The sequence below is a fragment of the Scedosporium apiospermum genome (assembly GCF_000732125.1).
Source record: "Scedosporium apiospermum strain IHEM 14462 chromosome Unknown SEQ_SAPIO_0033, whole genome shotgun sequence".
NCBI lineage: Eukaryota > Fungi > Ascomycota > Sordariomycetes > Microascales > Microascaceae > Scedosporium > Scedosporium apiospermum.
In genome coordinates this window covers 432,951-455,325 of record NW_015971734.1, presented here as the reverse complement: position 1 = coordinate 455,325, position 22,375 = coordinate 432,951, and the positions used below count along the sequence as shown (strand labels likewise).

General features: G+C 50.3%; 3 protein-coding genes and 2 pseudogenes across 3 annotated transcripts; 4 read left to right on the top strand and 1 right to left on the bottom strand.

The window, feature by feature from the left end:
• Nucleotides 1–1,966: 1,966 nt before the first annotated feature.
• Nucleotides 1,967–3,861, top strand: SAPIO_CDS0702 (Cytochrome p450 monooxygenase; the record flags this gene model as incomplete). Its single annotated transcript, XM_016783418.1, has 4 exons — nt 1,967–2,353; nt 2,463–3,004; nt 3,089–3,377; nt 3,496–3,861. 4 exons carry the CDS (start codon nt 1,967–1,969, stop codon nt 3,859–3,861), a joined length of 1,584 nt encoding a protein of 527 aa, XP_016646184.1.
• Nucleotides 3,862–6,041: 2,180 nt separating this feature from the next.
• Nucleotides 6,042–7,756, top strand: SAPIO_CDS0701 (uncharacterized protein; the record flags this gene model as incomplete). The annotated part of the gene is made up of 3 exons (XM_016783417.1): nt 6,042–6,374; nt 6,449–6,793; nt 6,851–7,756. 3 exons carry the CDS (start codon nt 6,042–6,044, stop codon nt 7,754–7,756), a joined length of 1,584 nt encoding a protein of 527 aa, XP_016646183.1.
• Nucleotides 7,757–12,734: 4,978 nt separating this feature from the next.
• Nucleotides 12,735–13,868, top strand: SAPIO_CDS0700 (annotated as a pseudogene; the record flags this gene model as incomplete).
• A 2,566-nt stretch (nt 13,869–16,434) lies between these two features.
• On the bottom strand, nt 16,435–17,457 carry SAPIO_CDS0699 (annotated as a pseudogene; the record flags this gene model as incomplete).
• A 2,785-nt stretch (nt 17,458–20,242) lies between these two features.
• Nucleotides 20,243–21,773, top strand: SAPIO_CDS0698 (uncharacterized protein; the record flags this gene model as incomplete). The annotated part of the gene is made up of 3 exons (XM_016783416.1): nt 20,243–20,407; nt 20,698–21,430; nt 21,520–21,773. The coding sequence occupies 3 exons, from the start codon at nt 20,243–20,245 to the stop codon at nt 21,771–21,773; spliced, it is 1,152 nt and encodes a 383-aa protein (XP_016646182.1).
• Between the last annotated feature and the right edge of the window lie 602 nt (nt 21,774–22,375).

The window sequence follows — 22,375 nt, the reverse complement described above, 5'->3', positions numbered from 1 at the left end:
TTCCACTCCACGAACTTGGCCAAGTCGTAATAATTTTATTATTTTATTTCTTATGGTAAGTAGTGCCTAGCCAGTCAACATAATCGAAGGTAAGGGGGGTTTATGGACGGCTCACCTTGTATGTTGTATGGTACATAGTTGCCGTGCCGTGCGACCACGTCAAGTGGGCCGTGGCCTTGCTTGATAGCCACGTACTTCCCGTTGCTCTTGATTACAATATTAAAGAGCACATGGAGGCCCTCATCGATGTGGGCGACTGCGAACGAAAAGCCGGGCGGGCTAGCAAGGCTGTGACCTCCCTGTTTTCCATGGAGGCATTTATTATGTGGCCATAGGCGGCGATCCTCTGGCGGAGGTTTGGATCACCAGTGCCGCCAAGGGTGTGAAGGCTATCTATGAAGTCAATGCTCTGGCCGTCTGCAGGGAGAGAGAAGTGAGACCATCCGGCCTGCTCCGAGATAGCTTCTACCATGGGATTCAAGGAGAGGAAACAGTTCTCGATGCGAAACCTGGTCTGGATCTCAGCGTAGTCTTGAGAAGCGGCAGGGCTGAATAGGCGATTCCCTCCGTGTATAAGCCAAAGCCACTGTGTCTATGGGTTATTCTGACGGGCAGGCGGGGCCCTGGTAATACCCTCGGATTGGTGCCCGTTGTCCTAGCTGGCCTGGTAATCATATGGATCGTTCTCGGGAGTAGGCTTGGTCCTCACAAGGTCTGTGTAGTGAAAGACCTTCTGAGGGTCAGTCACGGGCTCGCGGTGTTCACCGCGGCAATCGTGCTGTCTGAAGCGTCCATATCGTAGATCAAATACATTGACAACACGTAGTAGTGGCGAAATGAAGTTGGAATGATAGGTTCCTTCTGCCTGCTCTCGGCTTCCATAGCCTAGAGTCCTGGCCCACACTGGCTTTGTCTCTTTCTCTACTCAACTTGTCTGGGACTATGATCCACTGCCAGCGAGGCAATGCAATGCCACGCACTCTGAATAGGCCATACGCCTAGGTATCCCTCCTGTCCGGGCTGGGGTGGGTTCGGTCCACCACGTCCGTGTGGAATGTGGGGGGATAGTCCTGGACCCACACTGCGATTTCACAGGCAGTTCCAGCATGCAGGCATAGCTCCTGTATACGCTTTCGTCTCTTCACTTCGTCGCCACATCCCCGCCAATATCTCGACTCAGCGACAATAAAATCTTCAGTGACGAGGCATATATAAAACGATGCGTCGAGGTTGCGATGGCCTTGGCGGAACCCCGGGCCTTCAACAGCCAAGAGGCGCCCAAGGTCTCCTACAGTCACCCAATTCCGGAGGCTTGCCTGTGGCACTGCTGAGACACCGTTTTCATCTTGAGCGTAGGTATACATAATCTGCCCCAAGTCCTTTTCGGAGCAGATCGTGCACAGCGCAAATGGAAGAGAGCGTGAGCAATGTTAACCCATGACAAGGTCTGACATGGCTGATCATCTATTTACTGGGTGTTTTATACTTTGGCTGCTCGACTTCTTCGGCATTATTCGCCCACCTTGTCCGAGATTAACAGGATGCGGAGAAGTCGTCGATGCGGCGCGCATGGCATCCTTCCCTCCTAGAACCCCACGTCCCACTTTCCCGCGGCTGTGTTTCCCAAAACAATGAGCAAAAGGACCAAGTGGGGTTGGGACTTGGGAGTGTGGGGCCAGGCCAAGTGCTCGTTGCTCAGAGTTTGAGTTTTAAAATGTGGGGTCGAGAGGCCAGACCCCGAGAATGCCTAGCTTCAATGTTCTTTCTTACCGGACACGAGAAACCCGGAGCTGGGACTGAGGGATTGCTGCCGGAATTGGGGGTGCGGGGAGAATCGCCCAGTTCGGATTAGTGATAAACGAACGCTGGCAACTACGGAGTAATATTCTCAACCTCCCCCCTGCCCTTCACTTTGCAACCCCATGACTCTCTTCTCGTCGTGCTCCTATCTCAAGTTCTCAACACAATGCCTTCTCTATTGCTCCAAGTTATCGACGGCCCTGCACCCTTGGTCGTCCTGGCCGTCGGGTTGGCAGTCGCAGCATGTTCAGTCTACGTCATCTACCAAAGGTACTTCCATCCTCTAGCGGGCTACCCGGGTCCCTTCTTGGCATCCATCACAGACCTGTGGCAAGTTGGGCAGTATCTCTCGCTCAAGCAACCGTACAACCTGACGGACCTCCATGATATATACGGCGAGTTTGTGCGCTACGGGCCGGACAAGTTGAGTATCACCGCCGAGGAGGCCGTGGCTTTGGTTTATCAAAAGGGCGGACGCCGCATGCCCAAGACGGAGTTTTATGATGCGTTCGGCGGCAAAACTGCCAATGTCTTCGGCATGCGATCTGTTGATGTAAGTCATATGGGGAAAAATGTAGGAGAGGGGGGGAGGGAGAGATACTGCTCATTCTTTGCTACATGAACAGCTGCATTCACTCACCACTCACTATCATTGTTTGTAGCTTCATTCCATCCGGCGACGTCACATGTCGCATAGCTTCTCCCTTACCAGCGTCAAGGGCATGGAGCAGTACTTGGACGCGAACATTAGGATTCTACGCAACAAGATTGCTGGCTATGCCAAAGAGGAAAAGATCTTTGACCTGAAGAAGCTTCTCCATCACTATACCATTGACGTCCTAGGTGAATTGGCTTTTGGTCGCTCCTTTGGCGTCCAGGTCTCCGACGACGTCCTCGTTCCCCGCGTCGTCCCTCACACGCTCCTCGGCTCAGTAACGGGGGCCTGGCCGGCCATGACACATACGCTCAGGAAATGGCTCCCGCTTATACCGCATAGGGGACTGCAGGACCTTTTCAAGGGCCGGGCAGAGTGCGTGCAGCTTGCCTCGGAGTGCGTAGAGCGGCGGCTCGACGAAGTACGAAAAGGCAAGAAAGACGGAGCTCAGAGGAAGGACATTTTGACGAGTCTTATCCTAGCAAAACATCCAGACACTGGTGAGCACATTGCAAAGATTGACCTTGAGGCCGAAGCCTTTGGGTTTATGTGAGTTTCTGGAATCTGGATCCATATGGTTGGTATTTGCATAACACGAGACATTCTAATCAACCCTTTTTGGCCTTATTGCAGCATCGCCGGAACTCATACGACCAGCGCAACAGCGACGCTGCTCTTTTACAATCTACTGCACAACCCGGATATTCTGCAGAACTGTGTTCAGGAAATCGATGATAAATTACCACCCTTGGAAGCTGACAAAGCGGCCTATTCGGTGACGGAAGCTGAGAACTCGCTACCGTACCTTCGCGCGTGTGTCAGGGAAAACTTTCGATTAACTCCCGTGTTCAGTATGCCGTTGGAAAGACGAGTCACGGATCCGGAAGGTATCTTGGTAGCTGGCCGCCACATCAAACAGGGCGTGCGTTTTCCTCCCTTCTTTCCTACTTTCCATCTCCCCCCCCCCCCCCCCCCCCCATCCCAAAAAAAACCATGCTCCCTCAGTAAGCAGCCTACATGTTGACATTGTCATATTCCAGATGTCAATTGCGGTTTGCAATCACGCTTTCCACCATAATCCCCGAGTTTGGGGCGATGAACACAACATCTTCGACCCCTCACGCTGGAATGTCCGGGAAACCGCAGATCGTGCCCGCTACTTGATGCATTTTGGCCTTGGGAGCCGCCAATGCCTCGGCAAGACGGTAGCACAGACGAACATCTACAAGCTGACCAGCACCCTGCTGCACGAGTTCGACTTTCAGATTGCCGACCCGGCGGAAAGGGATGAAGCGGCCAGCGGTGGATTCCGTGGCAGGCTGCCCGAGATGATTAGTGTGGGCGTGAGTGACCTTAAGGGCCCGTTGATGGTGACGGCCAAGGTTAGGAAAGGGGATGAGAAATGATGGATGAGCTGAGCTACTAACTAGTTCTTAGCTAGTAAAACTAACTAAGTATAAATAAAAACCAGTAATACTAGTTTTATTAAGAATAGAACTTTATATAAAAGAGTTATAAAAGAATTCCTCCTACATAGAAGAGAGGAAGTTAATTAATTTACTTCTTATACTTAAAAATACTAGACTATATATTAGCACTTCTTACAACTAGTAGAACGGCTATTGTAACTTCTAGTAATGATAGTTCTACTACAGAGTCTTTTGTTGTAATATGAATTTATAGATGAATGTTAGAATGGGACAGTTCTAAAGTGGCTCAAATATTGCAGAACGTAGAAGTTCGGTCTATGAAGGGTGCAGTTATTAGAGAGCCGCCTGGACAGGTGTTAGGAAATTGTCACAGCTGGGAAAATAGTCACCGTCCTGTAGTTGCTCTCCCAAGCTCGTCAGGAATTTATCTTGCTCGCTGAGTCCCCAACTGCTATGTTCAGAGACCCTAAAGGGCGGGTGTGTCCTCCCAATATCGCTGGGCAATTGCGCTCGCCCCAAAGTTGGCAGCAGCACAGTGTCCCCGACGTTCCCATCTCGGACCACACGTATAGCTGACCATGAAAAAGACACTATCTGCCTTAAAGTCTTCCTTTCACAGGCACACATTCCTGAAGCGAGAGAGAACTGTTATGCCACGGGGGAAGTGGCTCCTAAGCCCTAGCCCCTAGGAATTTAGCCCGACTTGCTGGTCTCAATCTCGTGCTTGTCAGAAGGGGCAGTCCTGTTTCAATTACAATTGTATCTACGCTCAATACACTTTGGTCGAAAATTTACTCAAACCAGACTAAGCGCTCGAGCCGCCAGTGAGTGGAGCATTTTGTGCGGGGAAGGCGTTCAGAAGTCAGGGACAACATGGGGTGGTTGTGGGGAAAGAGTTCGGCACTTACTTTAGCGAGACCAAAGCACGCTTGAAAAGTTGATGCCTGTCACGCTTGGATGGTAGGATCTAGTTGACCCTGTACCCGGGCCTCCTATCCCTGCATCCGAAACAAGGGACGAGATCCCGATGAACGTTCCAACTCCTTTCTCAAGAATTTCGTAATGCCATAACACGTCATGGCAATGCGCGAATCATCAACGCAACACCGAAAAGCCGAATCTTCTCCGCAATCATCTGACAAGTTATGGACTCAGCCCGCGGGCCCTCGTGGGAACAATGCCAACAACAAATGATCGACCGGAGTCGATGTGCTCAGGCTTGCGAGTGTAAGCTTCGCAAGCAAAGCAAATATGCGGTGACCGCACGGTCGCTCCGGTCAGATCTGCCCGTAGTGCGTCTAGATCTCTCATGCGTTCTCCATGTCTAAGCTCTTCTACCTTCTTCAGCTCCTCGGCGACCTGCGTCTTCATTCATCTTAGTCGCCGTTTCGCTGGTTCTCCATCAACGCGTCCCACAGCCTCTCCTGCATCTGCTTCTGTTCGCTCACTCATGAGATGGACTGGCATCTCCTGGAGCAACGTTCGGGGCATCATATGTATCAGAGATGCGTTGTTGCTCGCCGCAACTTCCGTCACCTGTGAACCACGGCCTGGTCGCAAACTCATTTTCACCTTCTCGCTCTTTCTCTGGGCCGCTCTTGTCAGCCGTTCTGATCGTGCATCATGCTGTGTAGAATTTCCCGCTGCTTTGCAGTCTGTTTTGCGGGTCTCGGTGACTAACGCGTCGCGCCCGCCGATTCTCTACCCTCCTAGAGACCTGTATCCGATACAAAGGCCCGCTAGAGTCCTCCTTCCGATCTTCCGATTTAAAATAAGTCCCATTTGTTGGTCACAGTCTTTGCGGAGAACCGCCCATTATATTTTCCGGGGTTGGGACCATGCCTCATTAGGGGACAGATGTGGATCCCAGTCTGGGGTCCCCGCAATTCCACCCCAGGTTTCGGAAACGGCGTCGATCATGACACTCAGTCGTCTTCCGAAGGCCAGTTTCCGGTCTAACGGATGAACGCAACCTGTTTCCATATAAAGAAACGTGAAGCCTTCCTCCCACACGTCAATTTGTATGTCTCCTTAGGCATCGTCGTTTTGAGCAGGTTAGGGCGTAGAAAAAAAAAAAAAAAAAAAAAAAAAAAAAAAAAGAAAAAAGAAAAAAAAAAAAACCAGCTGCAACGAACTGAGCAAAGCCATCAGTCACGATGTTCGAGTTACCCGACAAGTTCGACATGGTCGAGATTGTCTCAATCTTGTCTACACCCTCTACAATTCTCCTTCTGATAGGCACCACTGCCGTTATCAGTCTCCTCCGAAACAAATTTCGCCCAGGCATCTGGGACATTCCAGGACCTGCTCTTGCCGGCTACACCGCGCTCTGGCGATGGCGGGACGTATGCAAGGGTCAGGCGCACAGGACGGCAATTAATTTACATCGAAAATATGGCTCCCTTGTTCGCATCGGCCCGAACCATGTGTCTGTGTCAGATCCTCGGGAGATTAAGAAGATTTATGGCCTGAAGTCTGGCTACACAAAGGTGCGGCGAAGTCTAACGCCTGATAACATTTTGGATCAACCGCGAGCGAGCAAATGCTGAACAAAAATTCCTAGTCTGCGTTTTATCCCATCCAGTCCATTACCTGGAAGGGAAAGCCCCAGCTGAACCTTTTCGGCACCCGAGATGAAGCTTACCACCGCGAAATGAAGAAACCGATTGCCAATGCATTCAGTCTGACGACACTTCTGACAAATGAACCAGCCGTGGATGCTTGCAGCTTGCTTCTGTTTGATAAGCTGAACCGGTTCGCAGACGAGAACGAGCCGGTAGACTTGGGCGAATGGATCCAGTTCTACACCTTTGACGTCGTGGGAGAGATTACTTTCGCCAAAAAGCTGGGCTTCCTTGACAGAGGAGAAGATGTTGACAGCATGATTGAGAGTATCGAGGGCATCCTGGTACGGCAACCGTGCACACACGCAATTTGGAACTCGGCTAACGTTAGAGATTAATAGACATACGCCAGCCAGGTTGGCCAGGTTCCGATTTGGCACAACTTTCTACTGGGAAACCCTCTTCTCCCATATCTCCTGCCATCGATGGAGAACTGGAACCAAGTGCTTACATTTACCTTAAAAGCTGTCAATTCCGTTCTCGGACTGGACGGTTCCGGAGCAAGCCTCAAGAAGGGTGGAGAGCTTGACGTTGAGGCCCTAGATCAACGCGGAGACATGCTCAGCAAGTGGTACGCCGTCAAGCTTTCGTCGCCGGAGAGGATGTCAACACGTGATCTTGTCGTTCACCTGAGCACAAATGTGTTTGCTGGATCGGACACAACTGCCATTGCCATCCGCGCTGTACTCTATCACCTGCTCAAGAACCCAGACAAGATGCGCAAAGTTGTCAAGGAAATCGACGATGCGGCCGCTGAAGGAAAGCTCAGCCAGCCAGTATCCTTCAAGGAGTCCACAAACCACCTGCCGTACATGCAGGCTGTGATTAAGGAGGGCCTCAGAATTCATCCATCAGTTGGTCTTCTACTAGAACGACATGTACCCCGAGGCGGCGCCGTGATCTGCGGCAGGCACATCCCCGAAGGTACCATTGTCGGAATCAACGCATGGGTGACCCAGCATGATCCTGAGGTGTTCCCCAGCCCAGACAGCTTCGAGCCTGAGAGATGGCTCAACGCCTCCGAGGACGAGCTGAAGATGATGGATCAATCGTTCTTCGCCTTTGGCGCCGGAACCCGCACTTGTATCGGAAGACATATTGCGGCCATGGAGATGGCCAAGATGATCCCGGAATTTTTAAGACGATTTGAAGTTACACTTACTGATCCGCAGGCAGAGTGGAAGACGAAGAATATCTGGTTTGTGCAGCAAGAGGGACTGATTTGCAACTTGAAGAGAAGAGTCTAATAGACAATATCTATATACTATAAGAACTAAGGACGGGGAAGAACAGTATATAAAAGTTAGAAGCAGACTTCTAATTAGCTTAAAAGACTCTATATAGATCTATCTAAGCTAATTATACTCGAGTATCTCTTTAAATATATTAAGACTACTACTAAATTATTATAACTATAGAGATATTGAGACGGAGCAATGCAGCCTGCCCGCACACCGCAAGAACAAAATAAAAGAAACAGTTAGTTAAATAGGTCTAGAATAGTTCTTATAAGAAGCTACTACAATTCTACCTACAGGAATAGAAATAGAATATCAAAATAGTTAATCAACGAAAATAAAGTTATATTATAACTAAAGAAGGCTATTATAATTCTAACACTAAGGCTTAGTATATCAGATAAGTATATCTAGTATTAGGATTGAGAGTACTTATTATAAAGTAAGTAAAGTAATTAAGTAGTATTTATAAGATATTAGTGAGACGTATATATTTAAGTATAGGGATATAGTTATACTTAAATTAATTACTAGAGAGTCTTAGAAGGTAACTTAGATATATATATAGTAAAACTTATAATTTATATAGATATTTCTCTTTTAAGTTTTCTAATAATAATTAAAGCTTTTTCTTATTTGGTATGCCATGTGGGATTTGTGATCAGGGCTGTCGGTACTCTTGCCCGTCCCAACAAGTAGGGAACGTGATGGTTGTTCGGATGCCTCCCAAGCACATGCCCGGAGGATGACTGACAGTATCTGTGCCCGTACACGAAGCACCGCCAGGAGGGTTCTGGTTCCTAGGGAAGCATCGGTGGCAGATCCCTCTCTGCATGCCTTCGGGCCCAGACTGCTGAGGACCACCAGCGAGCATCCGAAAGCCCTAGAGTTCATTTACTGTTAACATATGTTACAACAGCAAACACATGCCTCAGTTGAATATAAGACAATACCTTGGGGAAGGCAGAAACCTTAGTCAGGCCATCATAGGGTGGAATGTAGTAAATTGTAATACCACCATTCTGCACTAAGAAGAAGTTGGGCTCCTGGTGTACACGCTTGAAAGTGCCATTTCGTGCCTTAAAATAAAGAACAGCAGTCCAGTAGTTGGAAAAGTCCTCAGAGTATGTACAGGTCGTGCAGGTGGAAAGCTCTCCAGAATCGTGCTCAACAGGATCCATGGTGACGTTGAACGAGTTGTCTCCGACAATTTAACGCACGTGAGGAGTGTAGACCTGGCCTGGATTAACAATTGGGTCAACGCGCTCAATTACAAGTTGAGAGCAGCCGAAACGCATCATGTCCGGTAAGAAGCTCTGGCCAAGCGCCCGGGATGCGAGCCCAAGAATGGTTGTCGTAGCCAGAGACATAAGCCGCATTGTGTAAGTAGAAAAGAAGTGAGTTTAGATTTCTAAGGTTCAAAGTGAAGCGATTTTTGAATGAGAAGGACCAAATCAAAGATTCAGGAGGATCGTGATACTTGGTAAGGCTACTTTTATACTCGCTGGTGAACTCACGTATCCTCGTTTTCTACTTTCCCCCGCGATGTATACGGAGCCCTTATCTTGTATAATGGCGGAGTGAAACATTCCCCTCTGTTCTGAGTTAATATACACGGATATTGCTTTGGGATGGCGAAGTGTTGACTCTAGCTCAAGCTTCCTCCGGTTCAAGTTTGCGGGGGAGGAGGAATAAGCTGTCTAGGTTGTTTATTGTAAGGGGGGGGGGGGGGGGGTATTTGATGATATTTTCGTATCGAAATATATTAGTCCTATTCGCCGACGATGATATAGCCTTCTTTCTTCTATTCGTCCGTTATATCCCGAGGTCCATTTTACATCCAAGCCGAAGTGTTAGCACTGAGATGCATTGGATTCGCCCTCATTCGGTCGGAGATCAGTGAATGGCGAAAATTCCTCCAATATGTACGAGACAAGGCCGGCTAGTTATCTCAACACTCTCACACATCACCCACATCGCCGATTACCCCGAAATCCTCTCCTTCGGCCAATCCATCATCTCTCTCAGCTCGGCATGACCCGCTAATCTAGCATCGATATCCGAAAACAACTGACGACCCCATCGAGCCAGATACCAGAATCGATGTTCCAATGTCACGATCAACACAGAGTAATACGCAAAGAGCAAAAGCGCAGGTGGGTATAGGGACCGAATATCGGATATGACGGCATCGGATACCGTGTACGGCCAGACGAAGACCATCCCAGGCTCGACATGGATGCCGGCGTGGGCTATTGATTTCGTACAGATGATGAGCAGTTCGGTGGCGTTTGCGTAATCCCCACGGGCACTCGTAGGTAAAGTTTCCTGGAGAAAAGCGTCGAGACGGTTTAGAGAATTAAATATATCTGGTGGGAGAGGAGATTGGCGTAGCGGCGGGTTACTATACACATATTAGCCCGATGTGCTCGGCCTTATGCTGTCTTCTAAGCCCTCTCTTAGGAAATGATGGTACCTTGTGTTCTCTTCCGTTTGAATGACCCACACTCCGTAAGCCAAAGGGGCCAAGCAAGATTGTCGAATCTGGATTAAGAAAGGCTCGAAGACAGTTTGAATCCCCCTCCTGTATGAGAAAAGATCCAAGAGGTCTAATATGGGTGATTGCAATTCTCCCCTCCCAGACCTCTTAGGAAGCAAGGCGGCATATATGATGAGAATAGAAGCAAAACTAAACAGGGGCTTCCAGGTTTCATCCGATACCTTTGTTATCTGCGGCGTATATTCCTCCAACTCCAGAGATTGGTGGTGGGCAGCCAAAGTAAGGTACGTGCTGCGGTCACTAGGGATGAGATGGGCTTTATGAAGGGCCGAAATAGCCAACAATCCATGCGTAATGTAGCTGTGTTTGTAGGCCTCCTCGGGGAGTATAACCCTCCAGACATGTAGCATGTCCTGGCGGAAAGCTATTATATTGCCTGTAGCTGTGCAGTAGTGGTGCATCAGTTCCGGGTCCCGCCTCCAGCTATTAGTGGATGGTGCGTCTCCGTAAGAACCGGGACTGTTAAAGTTGACGTCTATTCGCGGAGTGCAGGAAATTCTGTTGGCCACCTGCAGTCGCGCTATGCTTCCCACGGTAAATGACGCCGGTGAGGTAGTCGAGAAGCTGCAGGGAATGTCGCGTCTCGTTCAGTTGAGGCATGAGGGATGTTTTTCGTCACACTGAGGTACACTAACTTAGTACACCGTACTAGCCTTTATGCTGACTCGCGACACAGCATGGTGGTGTCAATGCCCGTACCTTTATTCGGCGACGTTTACACTTTGCACAGCCGTTCCGAGACTTCGTATGCGATGCTCGGGTCGCCATCTCAAATTCAGGGGCAGGGAATGACGAGTTTGGAAGTAGTTTCCCGTCGCATTTCCATATAGATACAAATGGTTAGGACCTATCCTGGGTGGACTAAATGAATGATACATTGTCACCGATGGGCAGGAAGGAAAGGGTTTATATGCCCGGTACGGATACGCCTCGGTACGAGTACGCGCACACTCCTCGGTACGAATACGCACTTAAATTAACTAGAGCCCCAAGGGCTTGGTCCGATATTAATTATTTCCGGGACTAGCAGAACCGGCGGAGTGGGCATGCCGGTTTCAAGTCACTTTTATACACTCAAGGACCCGTACGTATAGTGTGCCTGGAGTCATAGCCGTACGTAAATTACCGGCTTCAATGTGAAGACACTTTGTGGTGGATCATGAGGCCCCAAATTCTTTCTTTCCTCCAAAGACTTGAATAAAGTAGAGATAAACCGCGCGCAGTAATTCATGGTGTTGGTTCTTTGCGGCCGGAAGCTGCTGTTCAGGGGCTTCTATCCTCCTCTACCTACAGGCGAATATTGGAAGCATGTTGTAATTCACAAATAAGGAGACCGCACAAAGCTCGAGGCGACGAAAGCCATGCCTCGACTAACACTAAACGAGGTAGATATTCTAACCACAGTCATAACCAAGTGAAGACGCAGAGTGACGTGTCTGGCGGGGACTTGAAATGAGAAGTTGGGGAGACATTATTAGCCTGTTCTTCGATAGACAGCGGGGATATAGGGGCGAATTTTGCGTCGCGAGAACGCGAGAATCTCCGCCAACAGCCTAATTATCTCGCAACCTATGAGGAAGCGGGCCACCCAGATCTGCGGATTGGAGACTAGCCATCCGCAGTGATTGATGACGACGTGATATCATGGAGAACTGTATTCAATACACTGGTTCATATATTGGACTCCCCTATCGATAACTCTTGAGCGCGAGCAATCTAACTTGTTTAACTTCTTTTAGTAGAACCTAGACGAGAAGAGTTTGGGGCGAGCTATTTCCCAAAGGATCCAGGTTGCTCTCACTTCGCCCAGGGTCGTGTCAAACAAATATCAATATATCAACGGCGTATACAAGCACTCTAAAAACAACCCTACTAAAGGCTATGCGGTGAGGTGGGTAAGTTGCAACAATGGGTTGAAAGCTCAACATGGGTGATGTTCTGGTGCCGACTGCGAACTTGAATTATAAAAAGGCAGAGGGTGGTTCTCCCGAAGTTTGGAAAATTCTACCTGTTCGTCTGACGAGGATCCCTTTTCGGCGAAGAGTCAGTTTTAGAAGCAGATAAGAGTTTACTGTTCGTCACTTTCAAACTCCATTTTTCACCATGATGCGGTTCGTGAATGTGCTGGCGGTAGTAGCGTTGCTGCTCGCCAACGGTGGGGTAGCCGGGATCCTTCGTTTCTCATGCTCGCAACTCGTCGTTGACCGCCTTGATCCCCTCGTTAATCCTGGCCAACTTCCATCGCCACATCTCCACCAGGTTGTGGGAGGAGTAGGTTCTTGCCTCTTCTTGAAGATCCCGGAACTGACTTTTGAGACATAGAATTCTTTCAATGTAACCATGGACCCCCGAGTTGACATCTCAAACACGGCCACATGCACTACATGTCAATTTAGCGAGGATTTCTCCAACTACTGGACCGCAGTCATGTACTTCCGAGCACAGAACGGAACATTTCGTAGGGTCCCACTCAAGGACAACGTCGGGTCTGAGCAGGCGAACGGCGGAATGACTGTATACTACACCAACAGCCTAGTCGGTAATTCGAAAGTTACCGCATTCCAGCCAGTATGTCGCCTATCTCCCCAAATCGCGGGCTATGTCATTGAGCATCTATGTCTATATACCTCGCCTATCGTTTTTTGTATAGCTCAAGCATTTCTCTTACTGAGACATCGCATTTCTTAGGGCTTCCGGATGCTCACTGGGGACGCAAACTTCCGGACTCGGGAACAGGCACAGAAGTTCCGCCAACTTACCTATACCTGCCTCAACACGCCTAGCACTCGAACTGGTGAAACCCTTGAGTTCCCAAAGAAGCCCTGCCCCTATGGTGTTATGGTGAATGTCCGTTTCCCAACGTAAGTCAAACCACAGAGGCTACTTGCGGTCTTAACCATCCCCCGGCTTGCTGTTAAGAATTGGACATTATCTGATTCAACGTGCTCAATTACAGTTGTTGGGATGGTAAAAACCTCGATAGTGCCGATCATATGAGCCACATTTCATACCCCCAATCTGGCACCTTTGAAAGTAGTGGCCCCTGTCCTGCTAGCCACCCCGTCGAAGTTCCCCAACTCTTCTTCGAAGCCATCTGGGATACGACCGCGTTCAACGACCAGTCCCTATGGACCACAGACGGATCCCAGCCATTTATATGGAGCTTTGGTGATGAAACAGGCTACGGTAACCATGGTGATTATGTTTTCGGGTGGAAGGATGACTCTCTGCAAAGGGCCATGGATGCCAATTGCAACGTGAATTGTCCGACGCTGAAGTCGCAGAGCTTACAGCAGGGGAACCAGTGCAAAGGTCAACCTATAGTGAACGAGAAGTTGACGCATGTAAGTTACGATGTCGGCCTAATGACGCGGGAACTTCTTTCCTGACATCTATCGCAGGGCTTACCTCGCTGCCAGGACTGGACGGCGGCGCGCTCGCTGGGGGTATGTGAGTTCAGGGAGGAATCGGATTTCATAAGACGGGCGTTCTCGGGCAAAATACCTGTGCTCGAGATTCGCAAACTAAGGACCTTCGAGCCGACTGAGGGAAGGCGTCTGAGCGCCTTATTTCTCGCGGTTTATTACCTTTCTTCGTATATATACTGCCACAACTTTACTGATAATAGCTGTCCTATTAAGGATGAGAATTGGCATCAAATTCTCGGCATGCAATTCCCGGGGATTGGGCCCCTGAAAAGGGATGACGTGTATCAGTGCTCGGTGATGATAGCCTTGTACAGAGATAGAGTCATGAGAGTTTGACTCGTAGTGAGTATAAGCACCGGTTCTTTTTCGGCGACCACCCATTACACGTAGGGGCGTAGTAGACGAATCATGACCGGACTCATGAAGTACTTCGAATAATATTTCTCGAACAATTCGCCTGCGTCATGAAGCTGCCTGTAAACCACGCAGAGGAGAAGGAACTGCTTCTTGTTGATCTTGGACGCTGAATCACGAAAGTTTGCTTGGTAGATAGTCCTCCCCTCAAATTCATACGACACCATCTCCTTTCCTCGGTGACATAGGTATCCGACAGAAGGACAACCATTGCTGTCGTAGGTTGAGTAGGTTAGAAGAATTTGCCAAGGGTTTGGCAGTGGTTCATGTCTCCATTATATAAGACGGGGGACAGGTCGAGAGATGAATTGCTGTTGTGTGCCAGCCATTCGGTCGGTCGCGGTCAGATCTGCACTTATCCGTCTCGGTGTCATTGACAGGCGTCGTAGATGGAACTTGGGAATGACCCAATATTCTACCTTCTTAGTATCGGTAATCGTTCGGAAGTCTCAGGCTAAGCAGGCAAAAGATTAACTTCGGCGCGATCGGGAGAACGCCTTGATTCCTTTCACCTCATGGAAAGCGATAAGGGAGTCTTCCTAACTAGCATCTGTGTTTGCTGCTGCCTCGCCGCAATCTCTGAGGCCGATTCCCTTCCTAGTCTGGGCTTCCCGTCCCGAACAACTCAACTATTTTTTTTAAATGCCGAAGTCACCCTCACCTGCTCCCGGTTTGGTTGTCGGAGGAAGAGATCTTCAAACTCGAGTAGTAGAAGGATAGAAATAACTCCAGACGAGGTCGAGTCGAACCTCGGAGGATCAATCCCTGGCGAGCGAGTAACATTGAAGGTTTCCGCACCCAAGAATTATACTTATCTCTGAAGTGACCGAAAGCCAGAAAGGAATTCCAGCCGGCGAACAGAAGGAACCGATATATAGCGATTTGAGTAGATTACATTGGTTCGAAGCGTTAAAACGGCATACTAAGCCGTAAAGTAGTTGCCTTATCGTGGCCTCGCAGCTGCATGAGAGACGCTCCGTGCCAAATGAATGACTGTACTCCGAGGGAGTAGTAGCGGCACGCTCTGTCCCAAAGGAGCACTCGCCGATATATAGCGCAGCAGTTGGTGATGGAGAATTGTCGTGGGGGAGCTTGTTGCCAGATCGCTTGGAGATGAAGAAGTTAATAATAGTAGGTCAGCAATAGCAGGAAAAGGTAGGACAACGGCGACCTAGCTACGAGTCCACAATGGACGGCGGCAAGGTTGGCATCAACCCGTAGCAACTAAAGGCATACGGGAACTCAGATCCGCAATGACAGGGCTGGCCACTTACTATTCGATGTTGTTTGCGGGAGAAAAGAGAAAAGGGACCGAGAGGGGAGTGGGAAGGCCCTTTTGTAGTTGAGGCATGAACTGTCCCAAGGTCGTACTCTCAAGCTCTGGAAGGGGTAACTGCTGCTTTCCTTGCAGATACGATTCATGAATTCTTCCCTGAATAAAGTGTCAACATATTTGCGCCATTGCGCGTGCCCATTCTGCTCTGTCTAGAGATCGCAGGAGAGCTGCGCGAATCGGAAGGAATGCACCCCCCGGGCACTTAGATGTTTTTATTATCTAGGGCAATGTGAATATACTGGAGAATGGGACAGCTAACAAGTAAGTAAGGAAAGCGGCGCATGTTGTATATGGATATTAGTGATAAGACTGTGGCTTTCAAGCTGATATTTGCCTTTGGGTTCGTCACTAGCAAGCATTTTATTTCCACCTCTTCACCGAGATTGCCCATTTTTCCTTTGTTACGTCTCTGATTGTTTATCACGCCTAGTATGTTGTTTACCAACTTTCGCTAGGGGATGGGCAGTCATGTCCGAGGTGAAGGTGCGCAGCATGTCCATCGTCCTAGGTTGGAATATCCTGGTTAGGTGTGATGAGAGTGTTAGCAGACTTAGAATTATTACCACTTGTACTACGTACGCTCTGTTCTGATTGCCCAACACATTTGAAGAGCTTCAGAAGATTCCTAAACTGCTGGGAATGAATCTAGTTGGGATCTTGTTGCGCTATTTTTTTTTCCTTTGACTCATGGCAAACATGAATATGGATGACGCAAAGTAGTCTCATCAAGTTCATTGAATCATTCCTAACTAGAAGATCTTGTTTCTCAAGTGGCACACTCACTGGTAATACCCAAGCCAACAGGAAACAAAGGAAAAGGAAAAGAAGAACAAAAAACAGGGTTCCCGGTATGCGCCAAACACACTAGTCATATATCGCTCAAGAAATCAACTCCTCCATCCCAGTTTGGCAAACGTAAAAGCACATGAATAACCAGCCTAAATCTCCTTCAACGCTCTCTCACCATACTCGATACCCCCCTCGACAACTCCTCACAACTCGTCACAAACCCAACCTCCTCCGCCCAAGACTCCTCCACCATCCTGACCACGCCCTCCGTGGCAGTCGTCCCGCACCCATCCGCCAACATAATAACGTCAAAGCCCCAATTACACGCATCCTGCGCCGAAGCCCATATCCCCGCCTCAGTGCCCGCGCCACCGAAAAACAGCGTCGTGATGCCTCTGGCGCGAAGGAACCTCACGATGTCGGGTCCCCCCGCATCTCCCGATCCCGAGGACGGACCGGCCCAGAAGAACCCCGAAGGTCGCGTCTTGTGGAAACGCGCGTGAGGTAGCGGTGTATCGTGCGAGGCCACGAAGGCGCGCCGGGTGGATTCGTAGAGTTCTGCGTTCCAGGTGTTTCGAAGGAGGAGCCGTCCCCCGAGGACGACTTGCTTATTCCAAAGCGTAATGGGGCCAATCTCATCTCCTATTGTCGGCTTCGCGATGGTCGGCACCGTTGGAGATTTGACGGAATACGAACGCAAGGAAGATGAGGAAGAGGCCGACGACGAAGAAGAAGAAGAAGATGAGGAGGAACCGATGCGCTCCCCGACACCAATCTTATCCAAGAGCGACCCGAACCGTCGCAGAAGCGGAGGCGGCGCCGACCGTATTTCCTCCTCAGTAAAACCCCATGTCAGATGGACGATGTGGATGCCTGCCTCTTGAGCGGCAGGATAGGCGAGGACGCGGAGTGTTTCTTCAGCGGCGTGGACAGCGCTTTGGCGGTTGAGCAGGGCGCGTGAGAGGAAGAGATTCTGGAGGTCGACGACGATGAGGGCGCATTTGAGGGGGTTCACGACAATGGGGTCTGTCGTCGTTTTTAGGCGCAGGACGGGGAGTCGGGAGTGGCGGAAGCGAGTCGGGTGGGTGAGGTCATAGAAGCCGGAGGCGGGATCGAAGGTCCAGCATGAGCGTTTGGGATTGCCCAGTATGATCTCGGCGGGGTATGGAGGTGGAGGACCCATCTCTGGTGATCTTATTTCATTTCTTTTCCTCTCCTGTCCAGAATTCCCGGTCGGTGATTGAGAAAATCGTGCCGTCTTACCGAAGTGTGGGTCTGGTGGTGGTGGTGGTGGATAGAGTACCGAAGACAAGGAAATTGACTACGGATTAGAGAGACAGAAAAGCGGAGCTAGCACGAGGATGACGGGGACCAAGAGATAAGTCGATATCGCTTTTACTTGACGAGACACAAATAGAAATGAAGGCTTAGAATTTCTGTGCAATTGACAGTTGTGGACGAAGGATTTTGCGAAGAGCACCAACACTGCACACGATGGGGCACCACGTCACATTAGGCCTAAGAAAAGGTCGCAGGTCCCAACAGAACCCAGGATTCAAGCAAACACGATGGGTGGCGCATGCCAGGTATATGCCAAAGTCCAGCCCTGCCAGATCAAATCGATCCTCGATTGCATCCCCGAGCCAGTGTTCTCCCAGCATTTGGCGCCGAGGTTGGCACATTGGGACGTACCAAACATGAGATGAGGTTGAGCTCCGCGGAGATGCGGTTTGCCTGACGTTGGAAAAAGTAATCCTTTGGGCCCCTGCATGGGAGGGTGTCGTAGTGTTGGTGCCGGAGGCACATTTGGCTGGACAGGGCACACTAGTTTATTTTCCCCGGGCGTTTAGAAACTGCGGTAGTGGTGAGATGGGCGACCAATAGGGCCACGCACGCCACGTTCCGACGCTGTGGTTGGAGACGTTTGGCGTCGCCTCAGCGCTAGATCCCAGCTGTGTTGGCTGAGAGTGTCCAGAAAAATTTGCAGTGTGAGAAACCTGGGGGAGGGTTTTACAGGGCCGGCAGGGGGGATGCAGGAGTCGAAGGTGCCAACATTGTTTCGAAACGAAGCCAAAGGATTCCTTGAGCGACCATTGTGCGGCCACCTGCACCTTTCTACCTGTTGGGACAATTGAGAATCTTGCATCTCGCTGTGGTCTGTCGGACAATGTGGCCCTGATGTCCTTGACCGATTTCGATTCGGCATTCCCTTGGACGAGCTAGGGAGGAAGAATTAGGCTTAACAGGGCCGCATTTGATACTAAATTTACCTCCGAACCAGCTACAAAGGTAAAATGCTAGCCAATCCTCCATCCTCCATTGATTACCAAATCGCATGCGCGATTGGCCTCATGATTTCAATGTGGGGAGGGTAAGAATTGAAAAGAATTGAAGCAACGAAAGCAGCTTCGGCAGCAATTTGACGCCGACTTTCGCGTCTTCGGATCATCGCTGCGCTTGGCAGCCTGCTGACTCAGCCACCACTCTTCGCACCCCACCCTCAATTGCATGCAGTTGCAGTCATCCGTTCCACTGCCGTGCCAAGACGGAGTATCTTGACGACTTCACACGGCGCACCGATTGCGCAATCCTCAAACTCTTGCTGAAGCTTGAATGTTCAATCCAGAATCGGAGTTTTTGGCTAAACAAAGAAGTCTCTTCATTCCGGGATCGGAGGGAGACCCTTGTTTTCATTGTCTCTGAGCACCCTATCTGCCTCCATTCTCCATTGATCAATGGCAGCTAACCGTAACCCTAAACCCGACCCGTGCCTTAAGTCCGGGAAAGCGATGTCGACATCGCGAACTGCTCACGGCGATGAGACCTGAGATGCCAGGTCGCCTGCAGTGGCTCAGTGGTTCGATATTCATGTTCTAGACCAGGTCCTACTCATTACGTACGGACATTACAAGATCGCGACTTGGATTTCAAGGTTCATCACGCTCAATCCTCAACGCACTAATCAAAAAACGTGTAAGTTGAAACGAGTCTGGATCTCCCATCTATAACGCAATACACGGCCCTGGTGCAGGGTCCCGGTCTGTCAATCTTGCCAATCTGCCGGTAGGAACCCAAGTCGTACGTTGCGAGCTCCGGCTAGAGTTCTAGCTCAGCGACCTTGCGATGGCGATATGCTTCGCGGTTTGCGGATGGTGGTGTGTATAGTTGCACCAATAAACGGGGAAGACAGGCCGAACAGACAGCCAATTTTCGTGCGAGTGCCCACAATTCGTCTTTTCTATCCAGGACTACGAATTAATGATCAGCGTCCCCCAGAGTCTCGAGAAAACCTTCCAATTGTGTGTCCGTCCGTGATTATTATTCGGGGTGCCAGCACTTTGTTCGCACAAATCGCGGGATTGCGTGATTTGGGTCGTGGATTGGCCAAACGCGCTGCGCCATCCCCTTTCCCCTTTCTCGAGATACCCACGGCCGTCAACCCGTTCCCCCCACCCCAGCGACGCCCTCAACTCCCCGCCTCGACTTGCCCATCCAGCCTCTCAGACGATTCGATCTCTGCTTTCTTTGAGGTATAAGTGATCTTGCTGATAAATCCAAAAATCGAGATCCCTCAGGCACGAAAAAAAAGTGGCCTGACGGGACTCTCCGTGCTCTAGTTTTGAGTGCATTTTCCCCTCTTCGACTTGGGGATGTGCAATCGCACTTGGTCCTTGCGCAATCGCATCCCTGTGCCCCGGTTGACTGGGAAGCACCATCTGTTACTGCCGAGCATCGAGACTTGAACTCCGGTTGGCACTCTATTTGAGGAGTAATGTAATCTTGTTTTTCCTCAGAGTCAAGTATCTACATATACATATATGGCAAGGGTCCCTCGACACGGGGTCGCCGTCTCCTCAGATATCATCATCATCGAGCCATAAACCTAAAAGCTCTTGATACTTGCTCCTTGCCTGCTCTGCTCTATATACCAAAATTTCCGTTCTATTGCCAACGCTGTACCTTTCGCCATGGCCCCTGCTGCTGTCGAGACTCTGCCCGTCCAGCTCCCCGTCCACTCGAGCTACAAGAGCTACGGTGGAGAAGCTCCCCCCGGCGACTACAAGGAGATCAGCACTGCCAAATTCTCCGAAGAGGTTGAGAAGAAGGGCACTGGTGACTTTGCCCCCGCTTCGGTAAGCATATTCGTACCCTGTATTATAGGACAATGTGATGTAGCAATACCACGGCCGTCATTCCATTGTCGTTCCAAGTTCCACCGATTGCCCACCCCTTTCCCTCTGCCATGTCAATGACCCTGTCCATGCATGCACGCCACCGTCACCCATGTCAAGTCATCCTTTGGCTCAGCGTCATAACCCGCAAACATTTCCCAAAATGGCAATTGCCGTCTTCCCCCCCACACCAAACCTGGTCTTCAACCATGGATTCATGAGTCTCTTCATCTTCTAACATTCCTCAACAGTACCCCAACTACCTCCCCACCTGGAACCCCGAGCAAAAGTACGCCCCGCTCGAACCCTTCGAGCACGTCGAGCACGGCAAGGACGCCGACCCAACCTACCCGGAGCTTCTCGGCGACGGAGTGACCATCACCCACCTGACGCCCAAGACCGGCTCCGAGGTCCGGGGCATCCAGCTCTCCAAGCTCTCGTCCGCCGGCAAGGACCAGCTGGCGCGCCTCGTCGCCGAGCGCAAGGTCGTGGCCTTCCGCGACCAGGACTTGGCCGACCTGCCCATCGCCGAGGCCCTCAAGTTCGGAGGCTACTTCGGTCGCCACCACATCCACCCCACCTCTGGTTCTCCTGAGGGCCACCCCGAGATTCACCTCGTGCACAGGCAGGCCGGTGATAACGCCATTGACACGTTCTTTGCCAACCGAACCAGCTCAGTGGCGTGGCACTCGGACGTTTCCTACGAGGCCCAGCCACCCGGGACAACCTTTTTGTACGTCCTGGATCTCCCCAGCACTGGTGGAGATACCCTCTTCGCCAATGCGGCTGAGGCGTACAACCGCTTGAGCCCGCTATTCCAGGAGAGATTGCATGGGCTTAAGGCCAGGCACTCTGCTATTGAGCAGGCGAATGGATCTGTGAGGCGCGGAGGCATTAAGAGGCGGGAGCCCGTCGTCAACGAGCACCCCATCGTCAGGACTCATCCCGTCACTGGCGAAAAGGCCCTCTTCGTCAACCCTCAGTGTAAGTCCCACCATTTCCATTTACAGCAGAAATCGTAACGGGTAGAAAAAAAAAAATGGAAAGAGAGAATCTGACAGAGAAAATTTTAGTCACTCGTAACATTGTTGGCCTCAAGAAGGAGGAATCCGATGCCATCCTCAACTTCCTCTACGACCACCTCGCCTGGGGCGCCGACTTCCAGGTTCGTGTCAAGTGGGAGAAGGGCACTGTCGTGGTCTGGGACAACCGCGTGACGCAGCACTCCGCCATCGTCGACTGGACCACCGGCGAGAGGAGGCACCTTGCTCGCATTACGCCGCAGGCTGAGAGGCCCTACGAGACGCCGTTTGTGGCCAAGTCGTAAGCGTGGAAAGCGCAGGAATAACCGAGCCCCGAGCCACTAGCAAGTAGCGTAAAAATCCTTTTTTTGAAAATGGCAATATCAAATGATCGATGTATGTAGCTTCAGAGCGCTAGAATGAGATATCCATTGGCTCTGATTGGTCTATGATGATGAGAAGCTAAAGATTTTAAGAAATCGGATTTTAAACTTCACTTACACGTCGCACCAAGTCGATGAATGGTTTTGGCGCTAAACCCCCTTCAAATTGCAAGATGGCCCGTAGATGTCAGAATAAACTAGCTCATAGCGTACTCCATAGAGATTAAGCTTCCTGCGCCAGAAATTAGGTCCCTGAGAAGCCTATGAAGTAAGCTCTCAACCAATATCATAAACGTCGAGAAGACCACCTCTCCAATCGTCTGGCAAAGTGGTCCTCGAAAGTTCAGGGGTCCTCTAGCCGTGCTATGGACGGATGCGGTTAACTCGGCCGGTCTCCACCCATCCTTCTCGTACCCGAAGCCGTCCAAGCTCAAGGGTTTCGAAACATGCTTCGCCCAGGCGATAAAGTAGTTTTAGTACCCTACACTATTAGTATTAGTATACATGCAATGTTTAAAATTCCC